Source organism: Serinus canaria, chromosome 1 (assembly GCF_022539315.1).
Source record: "Serinus canaria isolate serCan28SL12 chromosome 1, serCan2020, whole genome shotgun sequence".
Classification (NCBI taxonomy): Eukaryota; Metazoa; Chordata; class Aves; order Passeriformes; family Fringillidae; genus Serinus; species Serinus canaria.
The window spans coordinates 40,169,008-40,194,785 of NC_066313.1; the positions used below are offsets into that span (position 1 = coordinate 40,169,008).

The window sequence follows — 25,778 nt, forward strand, 5'->3', positions numbered from 1 at the left end:
AACACAGTGGCACAGCATGGAGGGGGACTTATGCCTGCACACACAGAGACCTTCCCCAGGCACAAGGAGATGCTCCCCCCACAGCAAGGGGACACCCACTACCACAAATCACCACCAAGGGGATACCACATCACCATAAAGCACCACCTCCCAGGGAACCATGGGCACAGGTAGGGCTTCTCCTCACTAGTAGGGATGTTTGAGCATTTGCACATCTTCACCACCTTCCTATGGGTGCAGAACAGGGTTATGCTCAGAAAAAAGCTACATTTGTGTGTGCAAGCAGCTCTTCTGGAAACTGAAGATGGGTGTTTGCAAGACAACAGGCAGAACTGGGTTTAGACTGCATGGGTGTGATATCAGTATTGATAAAAATTGCAGGAAGTAGCTACATACCCCATCTATTGGAGGTGCCAAGGTGACACCAAAGCCCTGCCATCCTGGCCTTGCAGTGCTGGTCTGCACAGACCAGGCATTTCAGCTGCCCACCTCCATCAGCAGTGCAGGCTTATGAGGAGAAAACACTGGGGAGGGCTCTCATGGCAAAAAGACCTTGTTCTATTGTATAAAAACTCTTGGGCACTTCCAGAACACCAGACCCATAGACTGCTTAGTTTGTACTGCTGGCTTTTAGCACAGCCCTCCTGGCCACCTTGTCTATCTTTGTCCACTTTGTCCAAGAGGACCAGACCTGGACCGCACCAGCAGAAGGCCTGCACCCATATAATACTCCTAATTCCAGCAGCTGCTTTTACAAGCATTGTCTCTGCTTTTAATCTATTCCTTAATGCACCTGGAAAATGAACCTGAACCAGCACTGAGCTAGCACTGTCAGCACACAAAGCTGCTGCTAAGGTGAGAAAATAAAGTGTTTATTTTCACATATTTCTGATAGAGATAAATTACATGTATAGGGAGCAGAGTGTCCCATTTCTGCTGCCTTACATTGTCTTCTTTGAGTTGGTCTTTTTGCTCTCTCTTCAGAGCTTAATAATGCCAATTTTTCTGTATAAACTCATGCATATGCAAAAAAGAGATGGAAGGCCTGAATAAGAACATGACTGATACACTCAGGTTCTTTCCTAACCATCAGGATAAGATAAGCACACAAGACCTTGCCTGCACCACGCTTGCTTACAGGAGAGGCAGCTCAGAGATGAATACACAAATATAAGTACAATGCACATTTTGAAAAAGGATCTCATTTCCAGACAGGCACAGAAGTTCCACCTCATCTGTAAAAAACAGCAGGTACTTTGTGCTTGGTTTAGGTTCCCACACCAACACAGCATTCCAAATTCCAAATTCTTGGGAGTAGAGAAAGCAAAGTTTTCAGCAGCCTATTACTAGTACTAGTGGCCTCTTCAGCATGCAACACAAACCACACAGAGCAGTCAGACTACTTGTCCTCATGATGCCCAGGTTCTTTCAGGATTTTTTTTTGTTTCAAGTTTATTGGCCAGACCTTGGTGTGAGATAAATTTTTGCAGTCCCAAGGTGTTTTTTTTACCCTGCCCTGCATCAGTGGAAAAATTAGCCTCATACTTTCTAAGCTGTTTTCTCAAGTTTCAGGGTTTTTTTCGTTATTATCATTTTTCTTTCCTCAAAGATAAAATTCTTTTTCAAACTTACCCATAAGTCTGTAAACACTGAATCTCAGGGCTTGCAAATGCTGCTAACTGTGTCACTCACAGTGCTGTCAGGAGTGACAAGAAAATGAAAGAAAAGATGACCTCTATTTAATAACTTCTGGGCTACATCTATATTAAGTGGTAAAATGAGGTAGAGACTGATCAGACACGGTGTGACTCATGTCTTCAGACACAACTATTACCCTGTAAAACAGAGGGGCCACAACAAACTGCACATCAGAAACAGTCTGGGGCCTGGGCTAGCTCCAAACTAGCCATGCTAAAAATGTGATGGGTGCAAACAACCTTGTGCCTATGCCTTGACTTACATACAGCCCATTGAAAAGTCTCTGCTGACAATTCTGGAAACACAGACTTCCTTTTCAGAGGGTCTGATCCTGCAAGAGCGTGCAGGATCTTAATCACCCATGAACCAAATAAGCTTCACTTATTTGGTTCACGGGTGGACAACAACAGTGCCAAGAATCAGCAACACAAAATGAGACAATATAGTGCCTGATTCCTACAGTCTAAAGAGAAGTTTATTACTGTTTTTCACAAAACATGACCTAAGGACTAGATCAGGACAAAAATATTGATTGAAAGGAAGCATTTTTATAGCTGCCAAGATCAGAAGTATTTAAAAGAAGAAAAGGTTTCTTCAGGTTAGGAAAGGGATCTGGAAACAGTTTTATCTGCCACAAACCACCATTTTGTACAATTAAGCTATATTCCTGAACAAAAACTATTGAAATGAAAAAATCCCCTGTTGTTACCGGTCACAGAAAAATTGGATGTTATTTGATTCTGCTGAAAATGATCTAACAAGAAGATACACTAATTCCATGAACCTAAAAGCTATTTTTAGCTTTCAGTGCTACAGATGAGTTGCAACATCTGACCCTGTGTTGTTACAGGCTCAGACCTTCTCTAATTAAGCTCTGACTAGTTATCAAACTGACAACTGAGGAAAAAAGGACTGAATTTTTCTTGGTATTACAAGAGATAGGAAATATGATTTTTTTTTTTTTTTGGCATGACATGTATGCTCAAAATCAGCTCAACGTAGAGAGAAATCTGTGGGGTGAAACAGAGACGAGGTTGGAGGCAAAGAATGATGATAAAATCCCAAGCCCCAGGCTGGAGGAGGTGTTCAGTTCAGCAGCACAAAGCTCAGCAACATGCAGGGGGTTATTTTATGTAACAGTGCCATTTAGCCAAAAATTTTCAACTAAGATTTATCCTATCATGTCTAAAAATGACAGGAACCCTGCAACTAATAAAAGATGTGTGTGAAAACATACGCGTGTAAGGGCAAACCAAAAACACTCTGCCATGTCTGTCACCTATTTTATTATGAAGAGATGCATGGACTTTGTCGAGTGCTCAGGGCAAAACCAAAGCTTGTAGATTTAATAAAGATGCATGCACACAAAACACAAGTCAGATTTACACAGCGCCAGGACTCTTTGGAAATGTGGTGTAGAGTGGGGAGGTTATTGAAGCCAGAACCGCTGTGCTGAGCAAACAGCAGCAGCCTAAGAGCAAACCAGCTTCCCCAGCAGGGAGGAAGGACTATCTCTCTGATGGCCTGTGCCTGAAGCTACAGAGTCAGAACAAAACTAAGCATTGTTAAAAGGAAGTGTGGAGATCCCAAGTGCTCCAGTCATCACTGCCACCTAAGAAGGAAGGCAGGGATGAGAACAGCGACAAGCTTTCTCACACCCACCAGACCAGTGGCTCAGTGTGGTCTGAAGCTGATTTTTGTTCCTTCACCTTCCTGGTTTGGAATCCGGGATGGCTGTTCCCTTTTTTGTGGGCATGCAATTTCTTACACTAGAGTGGACCCAGGTAAATCTGGCAGGCACAGGGAAGGTGAGCATCCAAATAAAACAGAGCACAACAGAGAAACCCCTTTGCTCATCACTCTTGGTCTGACCATGCAGCCCACCTTGCCTGCAGTGTCCCACAGTGGAGGCTGGAACACCACCTGCCTCTGCAGCACCTTTTAGAAGTTAATTTTGTGGCATTTTACAATTGATGTGCCTGTCTTTGAGGTGAGAAGGTTTCAGGCTGTGAGTAGGTGTTAGAGCACTGGTGGAGCCTGGCCTGGAAGCCAGCACCCTCCCTTAGGTCATGATGCTGTGTCCAAACCCATGGAAATTGCAACTGCGTGCACAATCATCTTCACTGAGGACATGCAAAAATCACTGCATGGGTATCATAACCCAACACAAGGAAAGTTTGCTGTGGAAAGATGCAAGATAATGTGTTTCTAGATTACATGCTGAATAGAAGGAGCCTAGGAAACCTGGGAGCCCAAAGATGGACTGGGCTGACAAAAGAAAACTCATTAAAGACACATTCCCAGGGCTAGGGTAGGCAGGCTGGCAACTGTCATGCAGACCTGCCTAAGATGCGTGACCTGGCAGGTGACACTGATGCCAAAATGATTTTTTGCAGCACCACCTCCCATAACACAGCCCTGGTGATGCCTGAACCACCAGACTCAGTTCCATTCACTACCATAGAGACATTGCAAAAATTTAGGAAAATCTGGGGCAGTTCTGATAAGAACATCAAAAACTCTGAGGAAATTAAATAGCCTGATAAGATTAAAAGCTAAATAGGGACATCTTTTGGATAAGATTAAAAGCTAAATAGGGACAGCATTGCTTGACTAAGCAAAAAGCAAAGCAGCAGGAATGCACACTGCAAATACCTAAGGGAGATATATACCCACAACAAAATGAACAGACTTCTTTACCATAAATCAATAAGAAATATAATTGCAGGCAATGGTATGGCATTAAAAAAAAAAAAAAAGAAATATTAACTTATTATGAAAGAAAAAATGTCTTTGCAACAGTGATTTATTAGTATATGGTTAAATGTTCTGTATATGCTTATTATATTTAAAAATTATACCAGATGATCAAGTAATGAATTCACAACACAGAAAATTCTTGTCCTGAAGGAAAGCTGACTGAATCACCTCACATCAGAATTCTAGGTTTGTCTGCATTAGACATTACTGGGGAAAAAAAAGCCCCTAAATTTAGATTCAGTAATCTTAAAACAATCAGAATCATCTGATCCAGAGATGTAAGTAGTCTACAGCAGTTACAGCTGCTGCAACAAACAAGGCAAAGATTTATTATGTAAGCAATTAAACACCCATTATACACAATGAATTGTGTTCCCTGGCTTGCCAAGAATGACAAAACCACACTGAACAGTGCTAAGGCTGAAAGAGACTCTGCAACCCAAACCCAGCTAGAACAGTACAAGAGCAGGATTGAGCTGCCAGGGTTTGCAAGGTGCTGACATACAGTCAAATAAATAGTACTGGAGGAGCACAGAACATGAAGTTGTGCCTTCGAGCCTCTCTCTACACAGGGCTGTGAAGACACGCAATCCTTGTTTTGATTTAAAAGACAACTTGCAACCAACACCTGCTGTGATGGATTTTCACAAGTTCCTCAGTGCAGCTGGAGGTCTAGCATGTTTCAATGCACCATACCACTTTTGGTATTTGCTTCTGACAGACTTCCAGAGGAAGCAGACTGACTTCCTACTCTTCTCCAACACAGTTGGTACACTTTAATTAAGCTGTGCACCTTTGTCTTCTGTAGAAAATCTAGAGCAGAGGCTGCTAAACAGGGACAGGGCCTGGGAAGAACAGGCCATTTCCTCTTCCCTTGTGGCCATGCTAGTAAGTCTGACTAGTGCTGCCACATTGAAGAACCAGGAGTAATCAACTAACACTTCTCTGCAGCATCACAATAGAATTAAACTTTTTACAGAATCAAACACAGACCCTGTCTTCTCCCAAAAAATCTTCCATTTTAACTAAAGTTTTAGAAAACACCCTCCAGATTTACCAAACCAAGTTCTTCCTATGTTATGAACATTTCACATGCCAAAATTCTTCAACTGTTGCTGAAGTGGAAGTAAAGGACAGAAGATGGATTTACAGAGACAGAATTCCATCCTCAAGTCAGCAGTCTAAAACAGTCCTGCTTTTCAAACAAACAGCTCATGCGATCGACAGGCTAACAATGAGTGCTGTTAAAAAAGTCTGACAGTGAAAACTCACCTCATGTTCATGCATATTGATGTGCTGGTTAGGGTTAGTCAACAGGGAAGAATGGCTGGACTTACCCTCCCCTCCTCTTTAGTGCAGATACAAAAGAGGATCACAAGTCTACCAGCAGCACTGATTGGGTGTTTATATTGGCTCAGTTTGCTACTGCATTTGCCATCTCTTCTTCTGGTGTCTTCTTAATGGTCAACTCCAAGCAGACAAATTAGCTACAAGGCCTTTTTATGTCTTCTAAGAGAAACTGAATTAAAGCTGTGACTGGTCTGTCTCTTGTACAGTGTCAAAACACCAGGTCCAAGCTACTTATATTTTCTGTTTATTTGCACAGACATGGGAAGCAAAAGGAACAGCGTGGTCTTTGCTCTCTCCCAGGTTATGCTCATTATGGCACATAAAATGTACCCCTCCATTTCATGCACTATGATTTTTGGTGTTGGATCCATCCTAACTTTCTACTACCTACACATATTTAATGTTAATTAAAAATATCGCTTTATAGATACCATGAGAAAGCTGTCCAGCACAGCTGGTAAGTAAAATTATTTATTTTAACACCGGCAAGCTCTAAAAAAAGCCTTGAGTATTAAATCTTTTTAGAAACTGACTGATTGACCCAGAGTAATTTTAATAAACAATACCTTAAATATCTTCCATCCATTTTCTAACCAAAATTCATTCTAAAGATTCCTAGACTACTAGGAATCATTGATTTGTTTCCCTAATTAAAACAACTACATAAGAGTTTCCCAAGTTTGGGATTGGGTTCAATTTTTTCTGTTTCCAATAGAACAATTTTGCCACAACCAATATCACGAACTCTGGCTCTCTGGCTCCCTGGAAGTCTGCTTTTCTTGGACTCTGCATTTTTGTTTAACAGAGATTGCTTGACTATAACTGACATTTGAATCTATGGAAAAGATTAGCTTTCATACTGAATTTTTTTACGTATCTGGGTATATGATGACTAAAATGTGACTATGAACCAGGAAGCAATGTAGGCATGTGTCCTGGTTTCAGCTAGGCTGGAGTTAATTTCTTCTCAGTAGCTGTTACAGTGTGGATTTGGAAAGAGAAAGGTGCTGAAAAAACACAGATTTAGGTTTTTGCTAAGTCATGTTTATCCTAAGTCAAAAACTCTTTTTTCCTCTCCTAGTATCATGCTTTGTCAGTGAGGAGGCATGCAAAAGAAACTGGGAGGGAGCTGGGACAGCTGACCCAAACTGACCAAAGGGATATTTCACACCACAGAACCACACTTTTTGTTTATTGTTTGTTATCATCATTATTACTGTATTTTACTTTATTTTCAATTATTAAACTGTTCCTACATCAACATACAAGTTTTACTTCAATCCTCCTCCCCATTCCAGCAGGGTGGAGAGAGGAGGGGCATGAGTGAGTGGCTGTGTGGTGCTTAATTTCCATCTGGGCTTAAACCAGATGGAAATTAAACAGCACAACAGCATTAAAGCTAACAGTGCAGATGATTTACTGTGAATCTTCACACATGCCCTCACTTAGTCAAATACAGTGGCAAGATCATGGCCAGTTGCTATGATACCATGGCTCCCTTCATTCAATTAAAATACTGAAGTCACTGTTCTACCAGTATACACACTTTCCAACAACTGCAACATTGCTGTGACTCTAATCTGCTATTCTTACATGCTCTGATCTCACTGCTAATATGAATGCATGCTTCTTGCCATTTGCATTTTCCTATTTACTTCTGGTGTATTGTGCAAGAAATCGTCTTCATACTGAATGAGGCTTGTGAGTCTCTGATTATTTTTGTCTAACACAGGTAAGTAACCCTCTTGTAGTGCACATGATGATCTTTTCCTGTTGGTGTCTTTTGTTCCTCTAACTTATCTTGGACAAGTGGAAATTTCCTCTGGGTCACTAATTTCCTCAGGAATTCTTTAAACAGGCAAGTTCTGACTGCAGGAAATGCAGTTCTGCAAAATCTAAAGCTGTCCTAAATGAACCTAAATGCCTCTAAGTCTTTTTAGAATCAATTATTTGAGAAAGGAGAGGACACTGGATTTGAAAATAAAACATTTGTGTTTGTACAGTCCTTTGAAGGTGAAAAGTGCTTTCCTTGTTCTTGGCCACCACGAGTTTGGTAAGTTCTCATCCAGTGAATAGCACAGGACTGGAGTTAAGACGTAGCATTTTCAGCAGGAATTGGACATTCACAGGAGTACTGCTATGTTAAGACAGATCAATGACAACATCCTGCAAAGAAGCCACACTTTAACTGAGCTGTCAGCAAATCAAGGACAGAGGAGAGCAAACGGCCAGTTCTCCCTCATGCTGTTCAAACAACAAAACTGCTAGGCACACATGCTTGCAGCTGAGAAAATACAGGCATTAAGGTCTGTTTTCCTTTCTGATTAAAACAATTGTTTTATCAGTTGAAGTCTGACAGCTTCTGGGAGCTTCTGTGTGTTTCTATGGTCCCACTGCTTCTGGTTCTGCTATCTCCCTTGCAAGAAGGTCTGTATTTCCCTGGCCATAACTCAAGTCCTCATTCACGTTCCCAGTCAACTCTTCACTTTTGCAATATATTCAAACCCAGTCCTCAAATTCACAGCCAGAGGTTTTGCCAAAAGAGGCTGATCTAGGAAATGATCTTACTTTTGTCTTGCTTTCCACCTGATCCATACCTGCCCTCCCCACTTTCCTGGACACAGTCTTCCTTATTTCAAGTCCACTTCCTCTTTAAAATCTCCCATTTGTTTTTCTCTTTTCCTTCTGAACCATGCCACCATGACTCCTCTGGGTAACCCAAATCCTTCCTTCTCTTCATTGCCTTGTTAAAAATGTTTTCTTATTGCCATTCACCCACTGCAGTCCAAGTGAAACTACATTCATGTGACTGTAAAGTGCAAGTGACATGTGAATGCCTTCCTAGTAAGGATGGAAGGCTCCTTCTTTCATGGTGTGCTTGCCAAGTCTGATACTGTTAGTCACAGCCTCTCTGTGTTTCGGTTTTGTAATTTTTCCTTTTGTTTTCAAGAATATTTGCTTCTCTGGAGCTTCAACTACCTCTCCCGCCATGGCATTTTAGTGTTTCTGCTGCCTTCCCTCTCTCTGTGGACTTGACTCTTCCACTATGTGTGTTTGCCTTACCCACAAAAACCTTTATTTCTAAACTTGGACTGTATTTTACTGTCCTCCTTTGTCTTTGCTGCTGTCACTGTTTCACTGCCATTCCTGGATGATCCTGTATCAGTACTTCCCTCTAGTACTTGCAGCATCCTCTAATGCCAAGCTGGCAGGTTATTCCTCTTCTCCCTGAAACCTCTGGATTTTGAAAGGCTTTAAGAATTAAGACGCAAACCAGGGAGACTCCCAATGAAATTTAAAATTTAGGGAGTCACATAGCAGAGGGATTGGGACCCATCTTAGTGTCTGACACTGGAGTAAACACGGAAGGGGCACCAGACCTTCGGAACACCTGCCAAGAGAAGGAGTACATTAGGACCACAGCCTAGGGGACACCGGGGGACAATGCAGTCTGGGACAGCTGACTGTGAAGCACTGGGTCATGTCAGGTTTGGCTGCTCTGGCTGCAGCCCCAGGCTCCCTGTGACTCATGTGCTGCAGTCAGCTGGTGCACCTCACACTTGAAAACCTGAATGTTTTCCTACCCTGGAGGAAAAGAGACTGGGCAGACAAGACTTAGGAGTAAGTCAGTAAAGGTTTAAGGTTTTGGAAGGTGTGACAGGATGCTGAAAGCAGAAAAAGCTCTTGGGTTTGATGCAAATGTCGGCATGAATCTTTTAATTAGAAACTTTGGCTGTCCCTGGAGCAGCCAGTGCTGCCTGTGAAACTGACCATCCAGACATGCCTTCTGAATCCAATAATACCCTTTCCTTATTGCCAAGCTGACTCCCAGTTTTGCTTTTTTTTGTATCTTTCACTATCTTTTGTTCTGCCCTGAGCGCTGGGAGAACCAGAATCTGCTGGCCTAAACGTTGCTTTGCTTTTCTACCATGCCACCTTCCTTTCTTCATCAAACTTTGCTGAAGGACAGGTTAGGTCCTGTGAATTAAGCAGAAGGTTGAGGATTGCTGGATTCTCAGGAACCCTTATTAAATGGAAAGCATTCCTCCTCCCCATATAAAATTACTCTGAGATACTCCATGTCTGAAGATGCACCAAGAAGTAGGATCTCCTTTTAACGTCCTGTAATCTTATGTTGGTGGTTAGAAATTTTAACAGCTTCCAAAAAAAATTTTTTTGCATAGATAATCTTAAATTCCTTTCTCTTGTGAAGTTGGAGAAGTAACACATCAAAGATGTTGAGCAAGCCTTATCTAATTAGAACCTGGGACTTAATTACTTCTCTCCTGAAAGATGAGCCTCTAGGAGATAATTTTATGAGGATAGTATGCCTGGAGGAAAACACAGAAAATAGTTTTCTGTCAAAACTTAAGAAAATGGAAGTTTAATCATACAGATTAACTGTTTTGCACATGGGCTGTATTTATAAAAAGTCTTTGCTGTCTAGCGTAGACAGGCAACCAAAACTGAAATCAGAGAAAGTAGCAGAAGAATAGATAAAAGGTCACAATTAAGTTCTTCTTTCTTCATTGTGAAATCTATTTCATGTTCAATCACTTTATTAACCAAGACATGCCATGCCACTCCATGCCCTTTCTTTTGTACTCCCAGCAATTTACTGGGATTCTTTCTGTGGATTATCTAATAGCAGGGAAGGTATAGATGCACCATTATCACTCCTGTTGTCACATGAGATATATTACATGGAGTTTTAGGCAGAATATTTTGTCCTGGATACAGAAATGAATTATCTATTCATTCTGTGAAAGAAGTGACAAGCTAAACCAGAAGTACAGCAGCAGACTCATGTACCATCTAGACTGGCTTCAGCTTAGAATTAATCATTCCTTATGATCTTTATGGATCTGTGTTCCCACTGGTGAGGCTTTTTATGACTGTGTTAACTCTTAAGGGCATTTATTTATTGACTTATTTAAAAAAACCCTTATGCTTGCTGCTGCACTACTTGTGCAGACAAGTGTAATAAAATACAGGGAACCAGTCGCTTAATTCTGAGAGATAGTAGTGAGTGCAAGTATCAGGATCAGCTTCTTATTTTTCCCACTTTCATTTTTTGATTGCTCTTCCAATTTTGTTTGTTTTCTTCTGAGTTTAATAGGCAAGTATTAAACTCTTTAAGCCTAGATTTGAGCAAACTTTGACTGATCAACATTCTTAGTATGGAAAAGTGACTGAATTTTATTGTGGTGTCTTACCCTGTTTGTAACTAATGCTCTCTTTTTGATCTGAGGTGTGGTGACCTATATACAGGGTGTTTAGCAGAAAGCTATTCCCTGTAAAATTTCTAATATGGATCCAAATTCAAAGTTCCTTCCTCCTCTATTCCATTAATTTTTTATGGCTCCCTTATCCAAAAAACTTCATTTTTAACAAGCTAAAACTACTTAGGATTTAACACCTTGATATTTTGATGCATAAGCTTATCTTGGGACAAATGCTCTTATGTTCTCTTGTTTAAGAGCACGTGTCCACAAGTATATATGTATGTATGTAAAAAAGATGTCTGTGTAACCTCACACCTTTATATACATGCATGTTTATACAATCATATACATATGTTCCTAGTTTTTTTGGTAGCCCTTGCTTCCAATAATGATTTCAGCTGAAATTCCAGAGTATGGATTTCATTTAGGATTAATCAAGCAATCAGTACAGCAATAGGAATTTATTGCTATAAATGTATAACAAATATGTGCCTTTTACAATAAACTTAAAATAATGTTTCTAATTAGCAAATGGAATCCAACATTTTCTAGCTGTCTCAATAAAATGAAATTAGATGCAGAGTTGGGAATTTAAATTCCAAACATTCACCTTTACTGTTGAAACATGTTCCTGAATAAGTTCCTAGACTATTTCACTAAATATCCTTGCAAATCTAGTTGTAAAGAATCTTGTTAACATCCCTTTCCAGAATTATGACATTGAAAGAACTTCAGAAGGAAAAAGGAAATTATATAAATTTATCCTCCTCTGCTTCATGGATTTCTACACTGTTGTGAATTATTATGTCCTTAGCATAAAAATAATATAACAAAAAGAAAAAAAAAAACAAACCAAAAAACAAACAAACCAACAAACCCAACTGAATACAACAACAAAAAACAAAAACACAAAAAACCCCACAGAAAACCAAACCTCACAAACAAACAAAAACAAACAAAAAATCACCACCCTAGAATACCTCAGTTCCTTGTATAATTAAATTTAATATTTCTGAGGCAACTCAAGAAAAGGATTAAAAAATACTAAGAAATAATGGCTTTAGGTGATAATGGTAGGGAGGAGTTTCAAATAAATTTGCAATCACGTGAGGCTCATGCCTAATAGCTGTCTAGGTCTTGCTCCTGACCATTTTTGTGCTAGATCTGTGAGCCTTAAAGAAAAAGGCAAATTTTAAAGAGGTCCAAGAGAAACAATTCTCTATGTGGATACCCAGACCAAGCCAACAAACTGCAGAGCTACAGCTGGGGGCTTTGAACATGAAGTGTTGAGTGTAGAGACGAGCCTCCAGCTGTGCACACCTCCCTCCTCCTGCAACCAGCACACAGGAGGAGAGACTTATTCCAGAGGGACACTTTTGACTCTTTTTTAGGACACTTTTAGGACACTTCTGACTCTTAGGCAACTTGAGGTCAGCGAGGGAAGTGGGACACACACAACTCACTAACAACCTCCTGGAGTCAGGAGGTAGCCCTCCCACTCCAGGGAGGGCTACAACTTTTTGAGGGAAGAGCAGATCTGGGACAGGCAGCAGGCAGCAGCATGCAGGACCTGTCCTGTGCCTTCAAGATCACCATCACTGCTCCCCTTCCAGTCTTCTGAGTCCCTCAGACCCACAGAGGGGAGAGCAGAGGCAGAGGTGCCGAGACACAGAGGGTAAGGGAAGAGGAGGTGGAGGAGGAAGGTGGAGGGAGACAGCCTTGGCAAACAAAAGTTGCTAAATGCTGTAATTAGATGGTCAGACTTTATTTCACAGATTTTTCTCCCCTGTCCCTTGTGCCTTATCTTATATCGGGACAGTTAAATATTTACATGTATCCATATAGTTTTCAACCTTACGCTGTTAAAGACCATCCCTGAATCTTTTTGGTCTAATTTTCCAGAATCAGTCTGAGTTCTAATCCCATTGAGCCCTTTCATCCTACATGGGGTGTTTAACTCCTATACCTTGTTTCACAAAGGCAAATGCAATGCAAGTGCTACAAGTCTAATTTATGTCTTCTCTAGAAAAATAATCCCCTTTTGTTTCTCTAAATGGTACTGAAATGTGCAGTTAATAGAAAAACACAAGTATACAAAGATAGTGAAGGATGTTTCTACTAAGCACTCTGGTGCCTTATTTGTGCCTCATGTAGAGTGCTGACCTAAGTAAATGCTTGATCTGCATCAAATGTAGTGAACTCCACTGACTTCCTTGAAGATTTATTAATGAGAGGCCAAAGAGTCAGGCTGCAAGGCTGCTTGGCTGCATGAGTAACTGTGAGAAATTCACCCAGTCGTTCTGGCACGATGCACAGAAGATGGAGCTGATCAATAAATTCCAAATCACTTATTTTCTCTGGAAATTATCAGTCTGGTATACAAATAAACAACTACCATGCAGATCTGAAAAAGCACAGGAATTAGGAGATTTGTGCACATTTTGTGCATCATGTTCCGAGAAGCAGGACTTTGTTGGAGAAGGTTATAAAGGGAAAGAAAACAAGACAATGTAAAGGTCCTTAATTTTATCTCATAGAAAATACCATGGTTTTTTTTTTGCATGCTTCATTAATGCTCCCTGGTCTACTGACTAGAAACACACAGCGAGTCCAACCTTCAGGGGTCAGCAGTGCTCAGGAGATCTCTGAACTGCGCTCTAGGCAGCTGTGGGGACTGTGGAATAAGGCCTGACTCTGCTCAGAATTATTCCTCCACTTTTAGGTTGTATGGTTCGGAATCTGAAGAGCAGTTAACTGAAAATCAGCCCCCATCTCACCAATACCACCAATCACCAGGGCTCTTCTCTGAAATAAAACAGTATTCCATTCAGAGGGTGCACTTAGAGATTATTCTTGTAAATAGATTTGCTAGATTGCAAATTCTCAGTTTACTCTCTCATTTTGAAATTAGATAAATACAATAGTCTTTTCTGAGCTTTCTAGTGCACAGAGTCCTGTGTCTTATGAGTGATAACATTCATTTTCTGGAAAGCCGAATACTAACAGACAATCTGTATATTCTCTGGAATAAAACTTGCTAAATGCAGCAGGGTTTCTGTGGCTGTGCTGAAATACAAACAGTATAAAGAAAGGCTGCTGCTTCACTCTCATTTTTATGCCCAGTGGTCTTTCATAGACTGTTCTGCCTGAATTTGAGTTTTAGTAGATTATCTTCAAATTAGAGCTAAGGATGTACTTACAATTTAATGCCTTACTCCACTAGAAGCCTAACAATTTAAATACAAGGGAGCAAAATCTTTATAGCTTTGCTCTGTCTTGACAATGTGCTGTTTAAGGACTTTTTTAGCATACACAGGCATACATGCATGCAAAGCCAAGAAGTGGAAGTGAAATGACTCAAACAATTAATCTTTCCTGTTACAACAGTACTGCTATTCCAGGCTTTCTTATTCTTGTTAAAGGACAGTGGATTTAATAAAAAGGGAATAAGAAGTGTGATGGATAGGAAAATACAATGATGACAGTATAATAAATTATTGCTTACCATTTCCTGAGTGTTTGCAAAATCTGCCTCTTTCGAGCTACACTGCACCAAAAGCATTATATTATTAATCAGGGCAATACAAAGGAATACATATTTGTATCAAAATCTACTTAAGTGTACTGAGCATTCCTGCTCCTTAAAAGCAAAACCAAAATAAAAACAAACAAACAAAAAATATATTTTCATCTCATTGAAACGGCACGATACACTACTAATGCTTCTGCATATACAGAAGTATGTTGATATCTGATTAAAAATACAGTCTGAGCCTTAGCACACAGTCTTGCATGCAGACTTTTATTGAATGCATGATAAACTATTCTTTAGCAGAGAATCACAGCCATAACCCCTCAAGGTTTTTTTATCTGACCTCAGATGAACAAGAAAAAGGGGTTCACAGAGCAGCCATTTCTTTGCTATTTCTGCAGCATCTCTCAAGGCAGTGGCAGTGCAGCTTTAGTGTAGAAAGTGTTAGTGCTTCTGAAACATGTAATTAGAGTAAGTCTTGAACTGAACTTGACTTTATTTTATATTTAATGACACGATGTCAAAAATACTTTGATCTGCATTAATGCAGTTGCTGGAATAAAATTACTTTCAGTGATTTAGTGTTTTGATCCCACATTTAGCTACACCATCCAGTCTTCAAGAACTGATGCTCTTTTACACTGCAAGCTGTCTCTCACCCCTACTACCCCTGGGAGACTTACCACAAGAGAGTAACATATCTTGAACCCAGGTTTAGCAACAAAGTAGTCATCGGATTTGAAGGTTATCTTTATGTGATTTGTCCTTGATGTGATTCTCGGAGGTACTTCCTTGTGTCCACACCATCGTCCTCGAATAACTGTACTGGTCTCTGACACATCTTCCACTTCCACAAAATCATACCTGAAAGAGTATGAAGAATTAGTTTCTTCTGACTCTGGTTACAGAAGGTGCTTGCAAATTGACAGGAGCACAGCTGGAGACACAAAGACATCTGTCCCCTGTTCTCCACTCCAAAACACCAGACTAAATATTACAAATGGTGGACAAGTTTGTGTGCCACTAAATACACTAAGCTGCAAGCTACTGCCTGAGTGCTCAAATGACTGATTTCTGTGCTCCTGGAACATGACAGTATTTGCTACCACGTTAAAATAACAATAAGAGGCACTTGCATGTGCTTAGTATACAGTAAGCATACACATTGTGTTTCATGTGGTGGGTAAATAATTTAGAGACCTGATAAAATATTATTTAGGCAAGCTGCCCAACCTGAGCAGCTGCAAGCATTTGTGCACTTTCTGGTGGTCACCCAACTCCCTGCAGCAGCAGCAGCCAGAGGTGCCCGCCTGCTCAGTCGGTCAGAGGGCTAGAGAGGGGCAGCCACTGTGCCAGGAGCAAAGGGAGATGCTGGAGGGACACAGGGCAGTGCATGATACTGACTGAAAGGTGCTTTTCTGGACCTTCCTTGTAGGTGGCATATTGCTCCTGTAGCTGGTAGGGAAAGATTTATGTTGAGCCTTCAAACAGGAAAGCATGCTGCCGCTCTACGTGCTGCAGTAGGGAGCTCATGTGCGTGCTGTCACCAGGGAAAATGCAACAGCACATCTTGTTCTGTGAAATGTCACATCTTGGCCAGGCACCCCTGCCACAGCAGTGGTCCCTGAGCCCTAAGAGGGTGCTGCCAGGAGCAGAAGGCACCAAACTCCAGGGATGAAGTGACACAGTGGACGAATTCACTGCTCCAGCCTCTGCGTTTGCCCGCTTGGGTATAAATGACCATATAAATAAATAAATAAATGAGTACAGGTTTTGAGCTGGAGAATAAAGGGGACAGAGAATGAAGTTCTGCTTTTACTAAATCTATGGCAAAATGTCTCTCAATATCTTTGGAGCCAGAATTAGGCCCCACACATTGCTGCCAGTGAGGCAGAGGTGATGACAAGACGGGCAGTTTGAGTGCCATCCTCACAGTACAGTTAAGCCTTATAACTCTGGAGGTCTTTACCAGGAATGTTTTCTATTATCAAAGCATCTGCTCCCTCCAAAGAAGGAGTTCAGGACTGTTGAGTGATTCTTGTTAGCAATGCACTGCTTCCCACCCCCAAGTCCCTGGGCAAGTACCCTCCTCCCTGCCCAGTTGTGGGAGCTGAATAGCTCTGTAAATAACAGACCTGCTTTTCTTTTTCTGCTGAGAGCCCATGAGAAAAAAACCCAAAAGTACTATGTGGTTTGAGAAAATCAGCTCTGCTGCTTTTATATTCACCAACCCCAAATTGCACGGAACAGAAAATAACAGATCCACAATGACCACTTAAATCTGCCCAAACTCTGCTGAAATATTCCTTTTCTGAAGCACACCAAAATTTAGTTCCAGGCAGAGGTAAACTTGTCTCAATCTCCCTCCACCATCCCAAGGTCCCACTGACGGGTGGCAATGGATGTCGTACCCAGCAGAACTCCCAAGAATCCACCCCAGTCCCCTGGGAAGCACAGAACTGTGAATTCCTATTGCAACACAAGGGGTTGTGGTGTTCAGCAGGAGATAACCTTGCAAGCTTTGGTGAAAGCTGTCCTGACTGGTCTCCCCACTTTTAGAAGCCAGAAGCCAGACTAAGAGGCAAAACCAGGGAAAATCCATGGACTGTCAAGGATTATATCTGCTTTCCACAACAGAGGCTTTGCTGCAACGATCATAGAAGTAGGTCTATTCTCAGTTGCTTCTGTGCATCCAGGGAGCCTCAGAGGCTGGGTAATTTAATTGCTTTTCAGAATCATCTCTTATCAAGTGCCTGTGGAAATGCTAACAGCACTTCTTGAACATTCTGTAAGACCTTGAATATTTCCTTTCCTTCTTCCAAAGCTCTGAAGAAACATAGCTCTGCCAAAATATACCTTTTCATTCCTCAGCCTGAATGAATTTCAATCAGTTCAGTCTTAATAGAATGCAAATTATAAAAATTAGCATTAATGAAAAATTGAAAGGAAACACTAGGAAGTTTCTGGAGAAAAAAGCTTAAGGTCAAAAGCAAATATAAAAGCAAGGTAAGGTGCAGAGGTCCTGAATTACTTGTCCAGTATGCCTTCAAGCATAAGCTCAGCTCTCGGCATTCATTTCAATTAAGACAGGCCTGAATGTCTCTCTAAAGCAGCACTGCAGGGATTGTTAGGGATTGTCAGGGACTGAAGCTGCAGAAGGGATCTAGTTTTGAAAAATATATTGAGCATTAGCAAAACATCCAACTGCATATAGTATTTAAGAGACTTAAATCGCAATCTGTCTGACCAAAAAATTCCTCACTCTGGAAATAATACTACCCAAATAAAGGTCTTCCAGAAACTCTAGGGAAAGTTTTACTGCAGAAAAGGATGTGATATTTCTCCAGCACTATGGATGATGGAAGGTCTTTGCTTTTCTCTGCATTTTAAATTAGCTGCTCTGGAAAAAGCAAGCAGCCTGTCTTCCAAGATGCTCTCCAAGCACATAATGCCAGGAACAGCTTGACTTTCCCTCACTGAGCCACCACCTTCAATGGCTTTTGACAGACAATACTTCATCTTTTTTCCACAGTAAATTAGCCCTCTGTTTCAAAGTTGCAATGCTTTAAGGTCAGCCACAGTTTATCCACTATGTAAATATTAACAGGCTGCTTCTGTGTGCATTAGGCTCTGAATCTGGGAAAGCATTTGGGGTACTGGGAGGTTACTGTTGTTACTGACTCTGCTGCTGATCTTGGACCAACATCACCAGAGCAGACCTGCCAAGGAGCAGGGAAGGAGAGCCAATTTTAGGCTGCATTCTTTTATTGCTACATGGAAAACAAACCTGCAGGATTTTTCGCATTACTGATGGGTTCCCTCTATCAGTAATGCAGAAAATGTAACAAAGAAAAATAAGGAAAAAAATCCATCCTGTAAAATGCCTGCAGAGATGCCAAGCCCTACAAACACAAATTAATTGACAAAGATAAGATAAGAAGAGGCTGGGTGTGCAGAAACACTAACAACCAAGTTCTGTGCATAGATAAGGTGTAAGTAACAACATGATCATGCAGAGTTGGAGGCTGAGACTTGAGCATTTCAAGTAAGCATCACAGCAATCTGCCTTTTGGAGGGCATGGGAATCCTGAGCCTGTTTTCTCCCACAGAAAAGAGAGCTGAATAAAAGAAATATAAACACATGGATTTATACTGTTTTAGTGAATGCTGGCAAGGTTCACCTCTGTACTCTACTAATGCAAAACAGTTTATCCACCTAGGTTAATCAGCTAGATCAGCTGAGCTTAAGGTCACTTTTGCTAAAAGGGGAACCAAAGCAACTGGGATATGGGTGGGCAGCCTTTAACAGATTTACAGATACATCAGCATGCATCAGTACACTGACATTTGTGAACCTACATTTGAAAGTTTTAAAAGGAATTGTACCAGTGAAGAATAAAAATAAAGATAAGTAAGTAATTTGAACATAATTCTATTTTTCAATACATTTTTATCTGTCCCTCACACCCCAGTATAAATGCTTACCTAGATATAAATGCTCTACCTTCTAGAGCCCTCCACCTACTGAAAAAGATGTTTCTTGCCTGGCTGAAATGCGACAGAGGTGACAGAGGACAAAATCCTATTAAAGTCGCACCTATGTTGTTAGATAGCTAGATTTGAGCATACAAGTACCTTGTGCTTAAAACCTTATAGTAGGACTAAAACCTGAAAAAACTGCTTCGGGTCCAGGACAGCTCAGTTTATTTATGAAATCAAAGACCAATTTCAGCTGGGAGGGTCTCTTAAAGGTCTGTCATCCTTGCAAGGACATCCTAAACCCATCCAGAGATGCCCTGATTTTGCTTTGCAGTCTCATGCAAAGCAAAGTGAGCTCAAAGATGTTCTTAAGAAGCCCTTTGCAAACTTTCACATGGCACTCACCTGCAGATCTCATTTTCGGGTTCCTCCAGCCCAAACTGATTATCAAAAGCCAGCTGGATCCTGGTGCTCTCTGGGGAGTGGAGCCGCCACGTCAGCAGGAGGTTCCTGGGGTAGCTGCTGGGGAAGCGAGGACTGTGGATGCAGCCGTTCCCTGCCACGCTGATGGTCTCCTCCTTTCGGTACAAGTCTGTGAGGTGATTGCTCTCTGTTAGTAGTCACAACTTGTAGAAATTAGTATGTTGTCCCAGTTACAGGAAGGCAAAAAACACAACAGTTTATAACACAGCACAATTATTAGCATTTCAAGTCTATAAAATGTTGGGTCTAGGAGCAGTTATTATTAAACAGGAAGTACAGTGTATTTTCTTTTAATTCAACCTCCTATTAAACAGTAAGAACAACAGAGCTCAAGTATATAGACTCTTTTATTTTACAAGAAATGTACAATTATTTTTTTACATTTTTATTGACTATATAAGTTCATTCTCACCACTTTGGTTTTAAAACAGAATTTAATAAAAGCTTGAGAACAATGCAGTAAGACAGACTGAAATAAAAAATGTCAATAGTCCTGCTTCCCAAATTTTGTGCTCTGGGGAGCAATGCCCTCGAAACAAAAACAGCAATGTAGGGCTGCAGGGAAGTGAATATAGGTGAATTTAAATTTCTTTACTGTGCTTAAGTATTTCCTCCCAGAAACATGTGTAAGGTCATGTTTTGATTTTATTTATATGGTTTGAACCGTATTCTGCCTATGGTCCGTTTACTCAAACAGCTACTCCGTACTTACACCAATGTAAATGAGGCCAGATCCTATCCCATCAACCATTTTACCCAGTAACTTCAAGACGAATAGCCAAGTCTCTACTTAATTAAAATTCCACAACTTTTGCCTGAGCAAATATTCAATTGTTCCTAAAGTATACTTTTACCGAGGTAAAACCTCTGCTGCTGTAAATCCATGGCTCCAAGGATTACAGGAACTGTATCAAGACCCAGATCTCTCTAAGTCAATATGTCTTCTCATTTGCACCATGCACTTGCACTGCCCAGCTGTTTGATACTGGAATTTGGGTCAGTTTGCATCAAAGAACTGCAAACAACCATTCTTCCGTGCATTGACAACATTAGTATGGGGAAATTCTGAGGATCAGAAGGCTCCATCCGAGGCAACATTCAGATGACAGCAGGTTTCAGTTCCAAGTCAAGACATGCACCTCTGAGCCTCCACCTGTGGAACAGCTACCTGTGTTCCTTCCCCACATGATGTATGGGGATCTACATTAATGTGGACACTTGTTTTCATGTAAACACCCAGACTCTGGTGTCTTTATTTTAAACTGAACATCACTCCACTCTGCTGAATGCCACATCAACCTCCAGCTCCACTGCAAGCAATAGAAATAGAAAACTGGTTCCTTTTCCTGAATCTGGATACTGAGGAAGAACAAATGGGGGAAAATATCTCCAGTAGGCCACTCTGTGAATGCTGGAAATGCAAAACCAAAGCAACCAGCCACAGCCATCTGTCACACACACTAATCTAAGTCTTCACTTTTAAAATAAAATCTAATGTGTGACTAAATTTTTCTAAGTTCTTTATATGAAATAAATATGCTTGCTTTATAAATGCTCAGAAATCCAGAAAAACGGTACAAACTTTTTGATTAGTACATTTATTTTTCAGTTTGCTTTTCACTGGTTCCTGGCTGTAAATACCTCCCTGCATGCAGCTGTAAACAAAGCACAGTTGTCTAACCATTCATTGTACTCTTCTGACAGCGCAGTAATTCTAGCCTACAAACAACCTGAAACTCAGAAGGAAAAAGTCTATGTTTCTTATAAAACTATCTCCACAGACCTAATTGTGACATCTTTCTAGGATACTTTCACAATCTCAGCCACCCTTTCTAAGCAAACATAGCCCTAGTTCAAAAAGGACAGAACTAGTCAGTTTTGTTTCGTTCTGCTTTAACCAAACAATTTGCATTGGAAAAGTGCCAATTTGGTGAAAATAAAGACCACCCACCTATTAGTTTTGTTACGATTTTCATCAGGGACATCCTATGCTGAAGTCTGTTTTGTATTTGCTTTTATTCTAAAAAAAACCCAAAAAAGACATCTGTGGGTTTTTTTTCCCTCTGATTTGGAATGAAACAAAATGTCCAGCCAACACTACTGAGCTCTTACTGAAATCCTGAGGACCTCTGAACTCTGAAAACACCCAGTACACTAAGAGGACACTATTTCACAGGACTTTATCCAAAAACATCCAAGAAAAGGGATAAAAATAAACCAGATTTGATGATAAGAAATACTAGTGTAAAACAACCATTCCCTAAGTCAGAACAAAAGTTACGGCAGTAAAACATGGCAAAACTCATCCTGTGCCTGAGAGTCCATTACTCTTCTTTCTTAAACAACAAACTATTGTCATTTTCCCTCTGTCACCATGCACTTCACTGTGTGATTCAATCCAGTTCATGATTCTGAGGGAAAGGCTCCCTCTTCCCGGCAGTCCTAGCACAGGCTTTACTCTCGTGTCGTCAGCTGCTGAAATTAGAGTTCTGGGGACATTATCTCTGAAATGTGCTCATACATACACCCCCAAACAAAACATCTGTGCACACAGAACACCAGCTGAGCTTGAACACTACTTTCTCTCTTGTACATCAAGAAGAGGGTCTGTCACAGCTTTTCATTTAAACTGAACTCTGAATCGCGCAGACTACAGTGCTCTGCCTGCAAGGCAGTCACACCTGACCAAGACCAGTGCTGAAATGTCATGGCTGGCACAGCTCTGCAGTATCCAAGTTGTACAGGTACATGAAGCAATAGGGCTGCACGTGTTATGAAGCTTATAAATCAAAGCACAGTGACTTGTTATTTCTATCATGGTCAACACAGCAATCATAAAGTCATTGTAGAGGAAAGGCTGGAGAGAAGCACGGGCAGAAAATTCTCACTATAGTAAAATAAGGGATATTTAAATATTCCACTTTGAGGAAAAGCCCTTTCCATTATGGAATAAAATATGTTTGATAAGAATGGCCATAAATACTGTTTCTACAGTCCACATGGGATGAAATCTAAAGCTCTTCAGAACCTTCACCTGATGCTGGAGCAGACTCTTCAGGAGCTCTGAAACAGCCTGATTCCCTCTCACCCTCCTCACCATGCACTAAATTACAACCTGAAGTGGTGTAGCCAGCACTGTAATCAAACACCACAGAATTTTCTAAGGTGATTTTCATTAGGATTTCACAGATAGAACACAGTCAACACAGAGTTGATCCCAGGAGGTTGGCTCCTCGTGAATCATCAAGCATCTGGGAAACAGCTTGAGGAGATGTGAGCAACTCTCATACCTTTTGTACCAACAAAGCTATGAGACTAAAATAAGACAAGTATTGTCCTCATCAGATACACTGGGGGAACTCATAGAAATCACCCATTCACCAAGGGAAAAGTGGGGTTAAAAAACACTTAATAAAAGATATAGGCAAAGACAGTGTGCATCTTTCAAGGCACTGAAAGCCCATGTTGCAACACAACACAATGCAGCACTACACCGTGTCCTGGATGTCACATTCTAACTGTATTCCATAATGCTTTATGGGAGTAAATAAAACACGACAGTGCATAATGCACTGCCTGTCACATTTACTAAAAAGCATATAAAATCATTTCCCAATGAGTAAAAGCAGGTGCTATGTCACAAGGCAAAAAGGCCATTTAGGCCATAAACAGAAGGAGGATATTCTAGATGGCAGAAGCCACAAACACATCCTTGCACTGGGGGAGAAAAACTATCTCATAAGGAAGATGAATGGGAAGGAATCTGGAAGACATCCTTTTTGGTGAGGCAATTCCCTGTAGAGTCTGAGCTGATTGTGAAGCAGCTTGCTCTATAATTTATTTATCTGAACTAATCTCTCCTTTTTTTTTCCGTCTTAATTCTTTCACAACCACTAATTTTAAACATAATGGCATACATGACAGTCCAGGTGTCCAAATTAGAGGAGCTCCCATTTAAATTCTCAAGGCAACTGCATTTTCCAAAGTGTTTGCCCTCCTCCCCCTGCAAGGAGTGCAGCTGGGTGTCAGAGTTGGAACTTGGATGAACAGTTCAATATTCAGGAAAATGTCCTTGTCTCAAGACAGTCCCCACTATGGGTGCCCCGAGCATCCAATGTTTCCCTTTCTCAGTGAAGCCATGCTGCAGGAGCAGCAAGAATCAGAAAGATGAATTTCATCCTGTGTTTTCTCTGGATGCCTGCACTTCCTTGTGAGCTTTAGCACTATATCAACACTTTCCTCTAAAAGCTACTCCTCCTACTTATGACATGCCTATTACTACAGACAGAAGTCTGCTTGTATCATCATCATTCAACAGACAATGAATTCCTTCACTAAAACAAGGGTAACAATAATTTTAAAAATCCCAACCAACCTAAGAGGCAATTTCTAACTGATATTAGATAATCTGACATCTGCTCTGTGATATATTCAGCAAGGAGAGTCTGTAAGTGTCAATTCCTTTAGAAAGAAGAAGAATTAAGAAAATGACCTTGTCTAAGGACCTAACCAACAATATGGAATACTTAGCTCCACCCTTCTAAGGTTTCTGGAATTTCAACACTTCCAACACTTCCTAAGGTGTTGTTTTGTTTTTAAGTTTGCTTCTGTCTTTCTTCCCCTTGGGAAAGTTGGCCAACCAACTTTGATACAGCAGTAGAGAGGCTGGAAAAATACCATACTCTGAATGTATTACAACAAGAAATACACCCTCTGAAATGCCATGGAGCATAACCTCACGAGTGCATCCTCTGGTACAGCTGAGGAGAGAGCTTCTGAGCACCATGGTGAACTTCATTTTATTACATATGAAAGTATTTGTTATTTCTGGAAAGGACCTTGGGATTTTGCACATGGGGATTTTCCAGATATAACTCTCCTCCCATACTGCTGTTGTCTTAAAAAGAAAAAAAAAAATACAGCAGTCAGTGGTTTGCCACCAGTTTTTAAACAAATGAGATAACCTTCAGGGAGAATAATGGCTCTTCAGCTCCTCCAGTTGAAAATTAGCCTGATCTAAATAGCTGAATCCACAGAGAAGTAAAGAACAGTAAAACACTTTTGAATCCAGACCACAAATCAGCTCATCTCAGGGACAGGAATGCCAAGTGAGTTGTATTTATGGTGGCCTGTTCAGGCAGTCACTGGCTTTTTTTTACTCCCCACCTTCCAGCAATAAGCAGAAATCTTGTTATCCATAAGGTTCTGTGTAAATCGGATGATAAGATGACAGAGTTCATTGTAAAAATAGTGTGTGCCATAGCTGGTCACAACTTGTTGGGAAGATGTAAAACTGTAAGATCATTTTCCTTGTTAAAAATAGAGGGGGTTTTGGATTTGCTATTTTATTTTTTGTGGGTTTGTTTGTTTAAATGAACATAAACAATAAAGTGAATCATAGACTGTGAACACAACATCACACTTCTGCTCTCTAATGCTGAATCTAATCCTTTATGGTAGTACCAGTCCTAGACATCTCTGTCCTTTTAATGACAGAGGCCTAACTCACCTAAGTCAGCTCTGCTCCCATCACTATTCACCTGCAGCTCTACAAGAAGACAAACCAAAGGAGCAAAAGGATTGGGATGGTCAGTGATAAAACAGGTATAGCACACTCCCAGACAGGCTAAAAGATCCAAATTGTCTCTTATAGAGGCACTAAAATGAGAAAGAGCCAATCTGGTATAAGGACGTATACGCAGGAGTATATTAAGGCAGTGGATCCATCCAAAACATCAGTTCAAGTTGCTTTCAGCTTTACACAACTTCAGTAACTCCATTTATTTCAAGGACACAACAAACTTATAGTTAAGCTCATGCTTAAGGAGTTTGCTGGATCAAGACCCAAAAAAAGAGAACAGCATTTTAACACCACCTAACATGTTACTTACCACCCAGCAAATGAGCAATTAAAATGTGAACCTAAATCCCACGAGAGCTGATGAAAGATTATCAGCTTGGCTGGTTTGCCACTGGACTTCAAAGAAAAAGCTCCAGGTACCTGCTCCTTCTCTTATTAACAGGCCTCTTCTTTTTATCAGAAGCATGAAAGATACTCCAAGCAACGTTACAGTTCAAATCTAAAGCACGACCTGTTCTGTCACAGAGGTAATATCAAAAGATGCTCTGTGCATGTTCAGCTAAGTCCAGACCTCACAGGTAATCAGCTCACTCCAAGTCCCTGAGCTGTGTGCCGATCTTTGCTAGGAGAATATATCCATAGAGGATTTACAAAAGTAACAAAATTGAGC

The 25,778-nt window shown here is 40.7% G+C and overlaps 1 protein-coding gene across 4 annotated transcripts in view; it reads right to left on the bottom strand.

The window, feature by feature from the left end:
* PDGFD (platelet derived growth factor D) overlaps positions 1-25,778 on the bottom strand; it is a 138,952-nt gene that overhangs the window by 40,160 nt on the left and 73,014 nt on the right. The window contains exons 2-4 of one of the 4 annotated variants that reach the window (XM_050976268.1): positions 19,450-19,636; positions 15,249-15,429; positions 14,539-14,580 (exon numbers count right to left, since the gene is read on the bottom strand). In XM_050976268.1, the coding sequence (XP_050832225.1) occupies positions 14,539-14,580; positions 15,249-15,429; positions 19,450-19,636 (410 nt within the window). Of the gene's footprint in view, positions 1-14,538; positions 14,581-15,248; positions 15,430-19,449; positions 19,655-25,778 lie in introns of all 4 variants that reach the window. The other 3 variants (XM_050976266.1, XM_050976277.1, XM_050976271.1) reach the window with 3 other exon arrangements.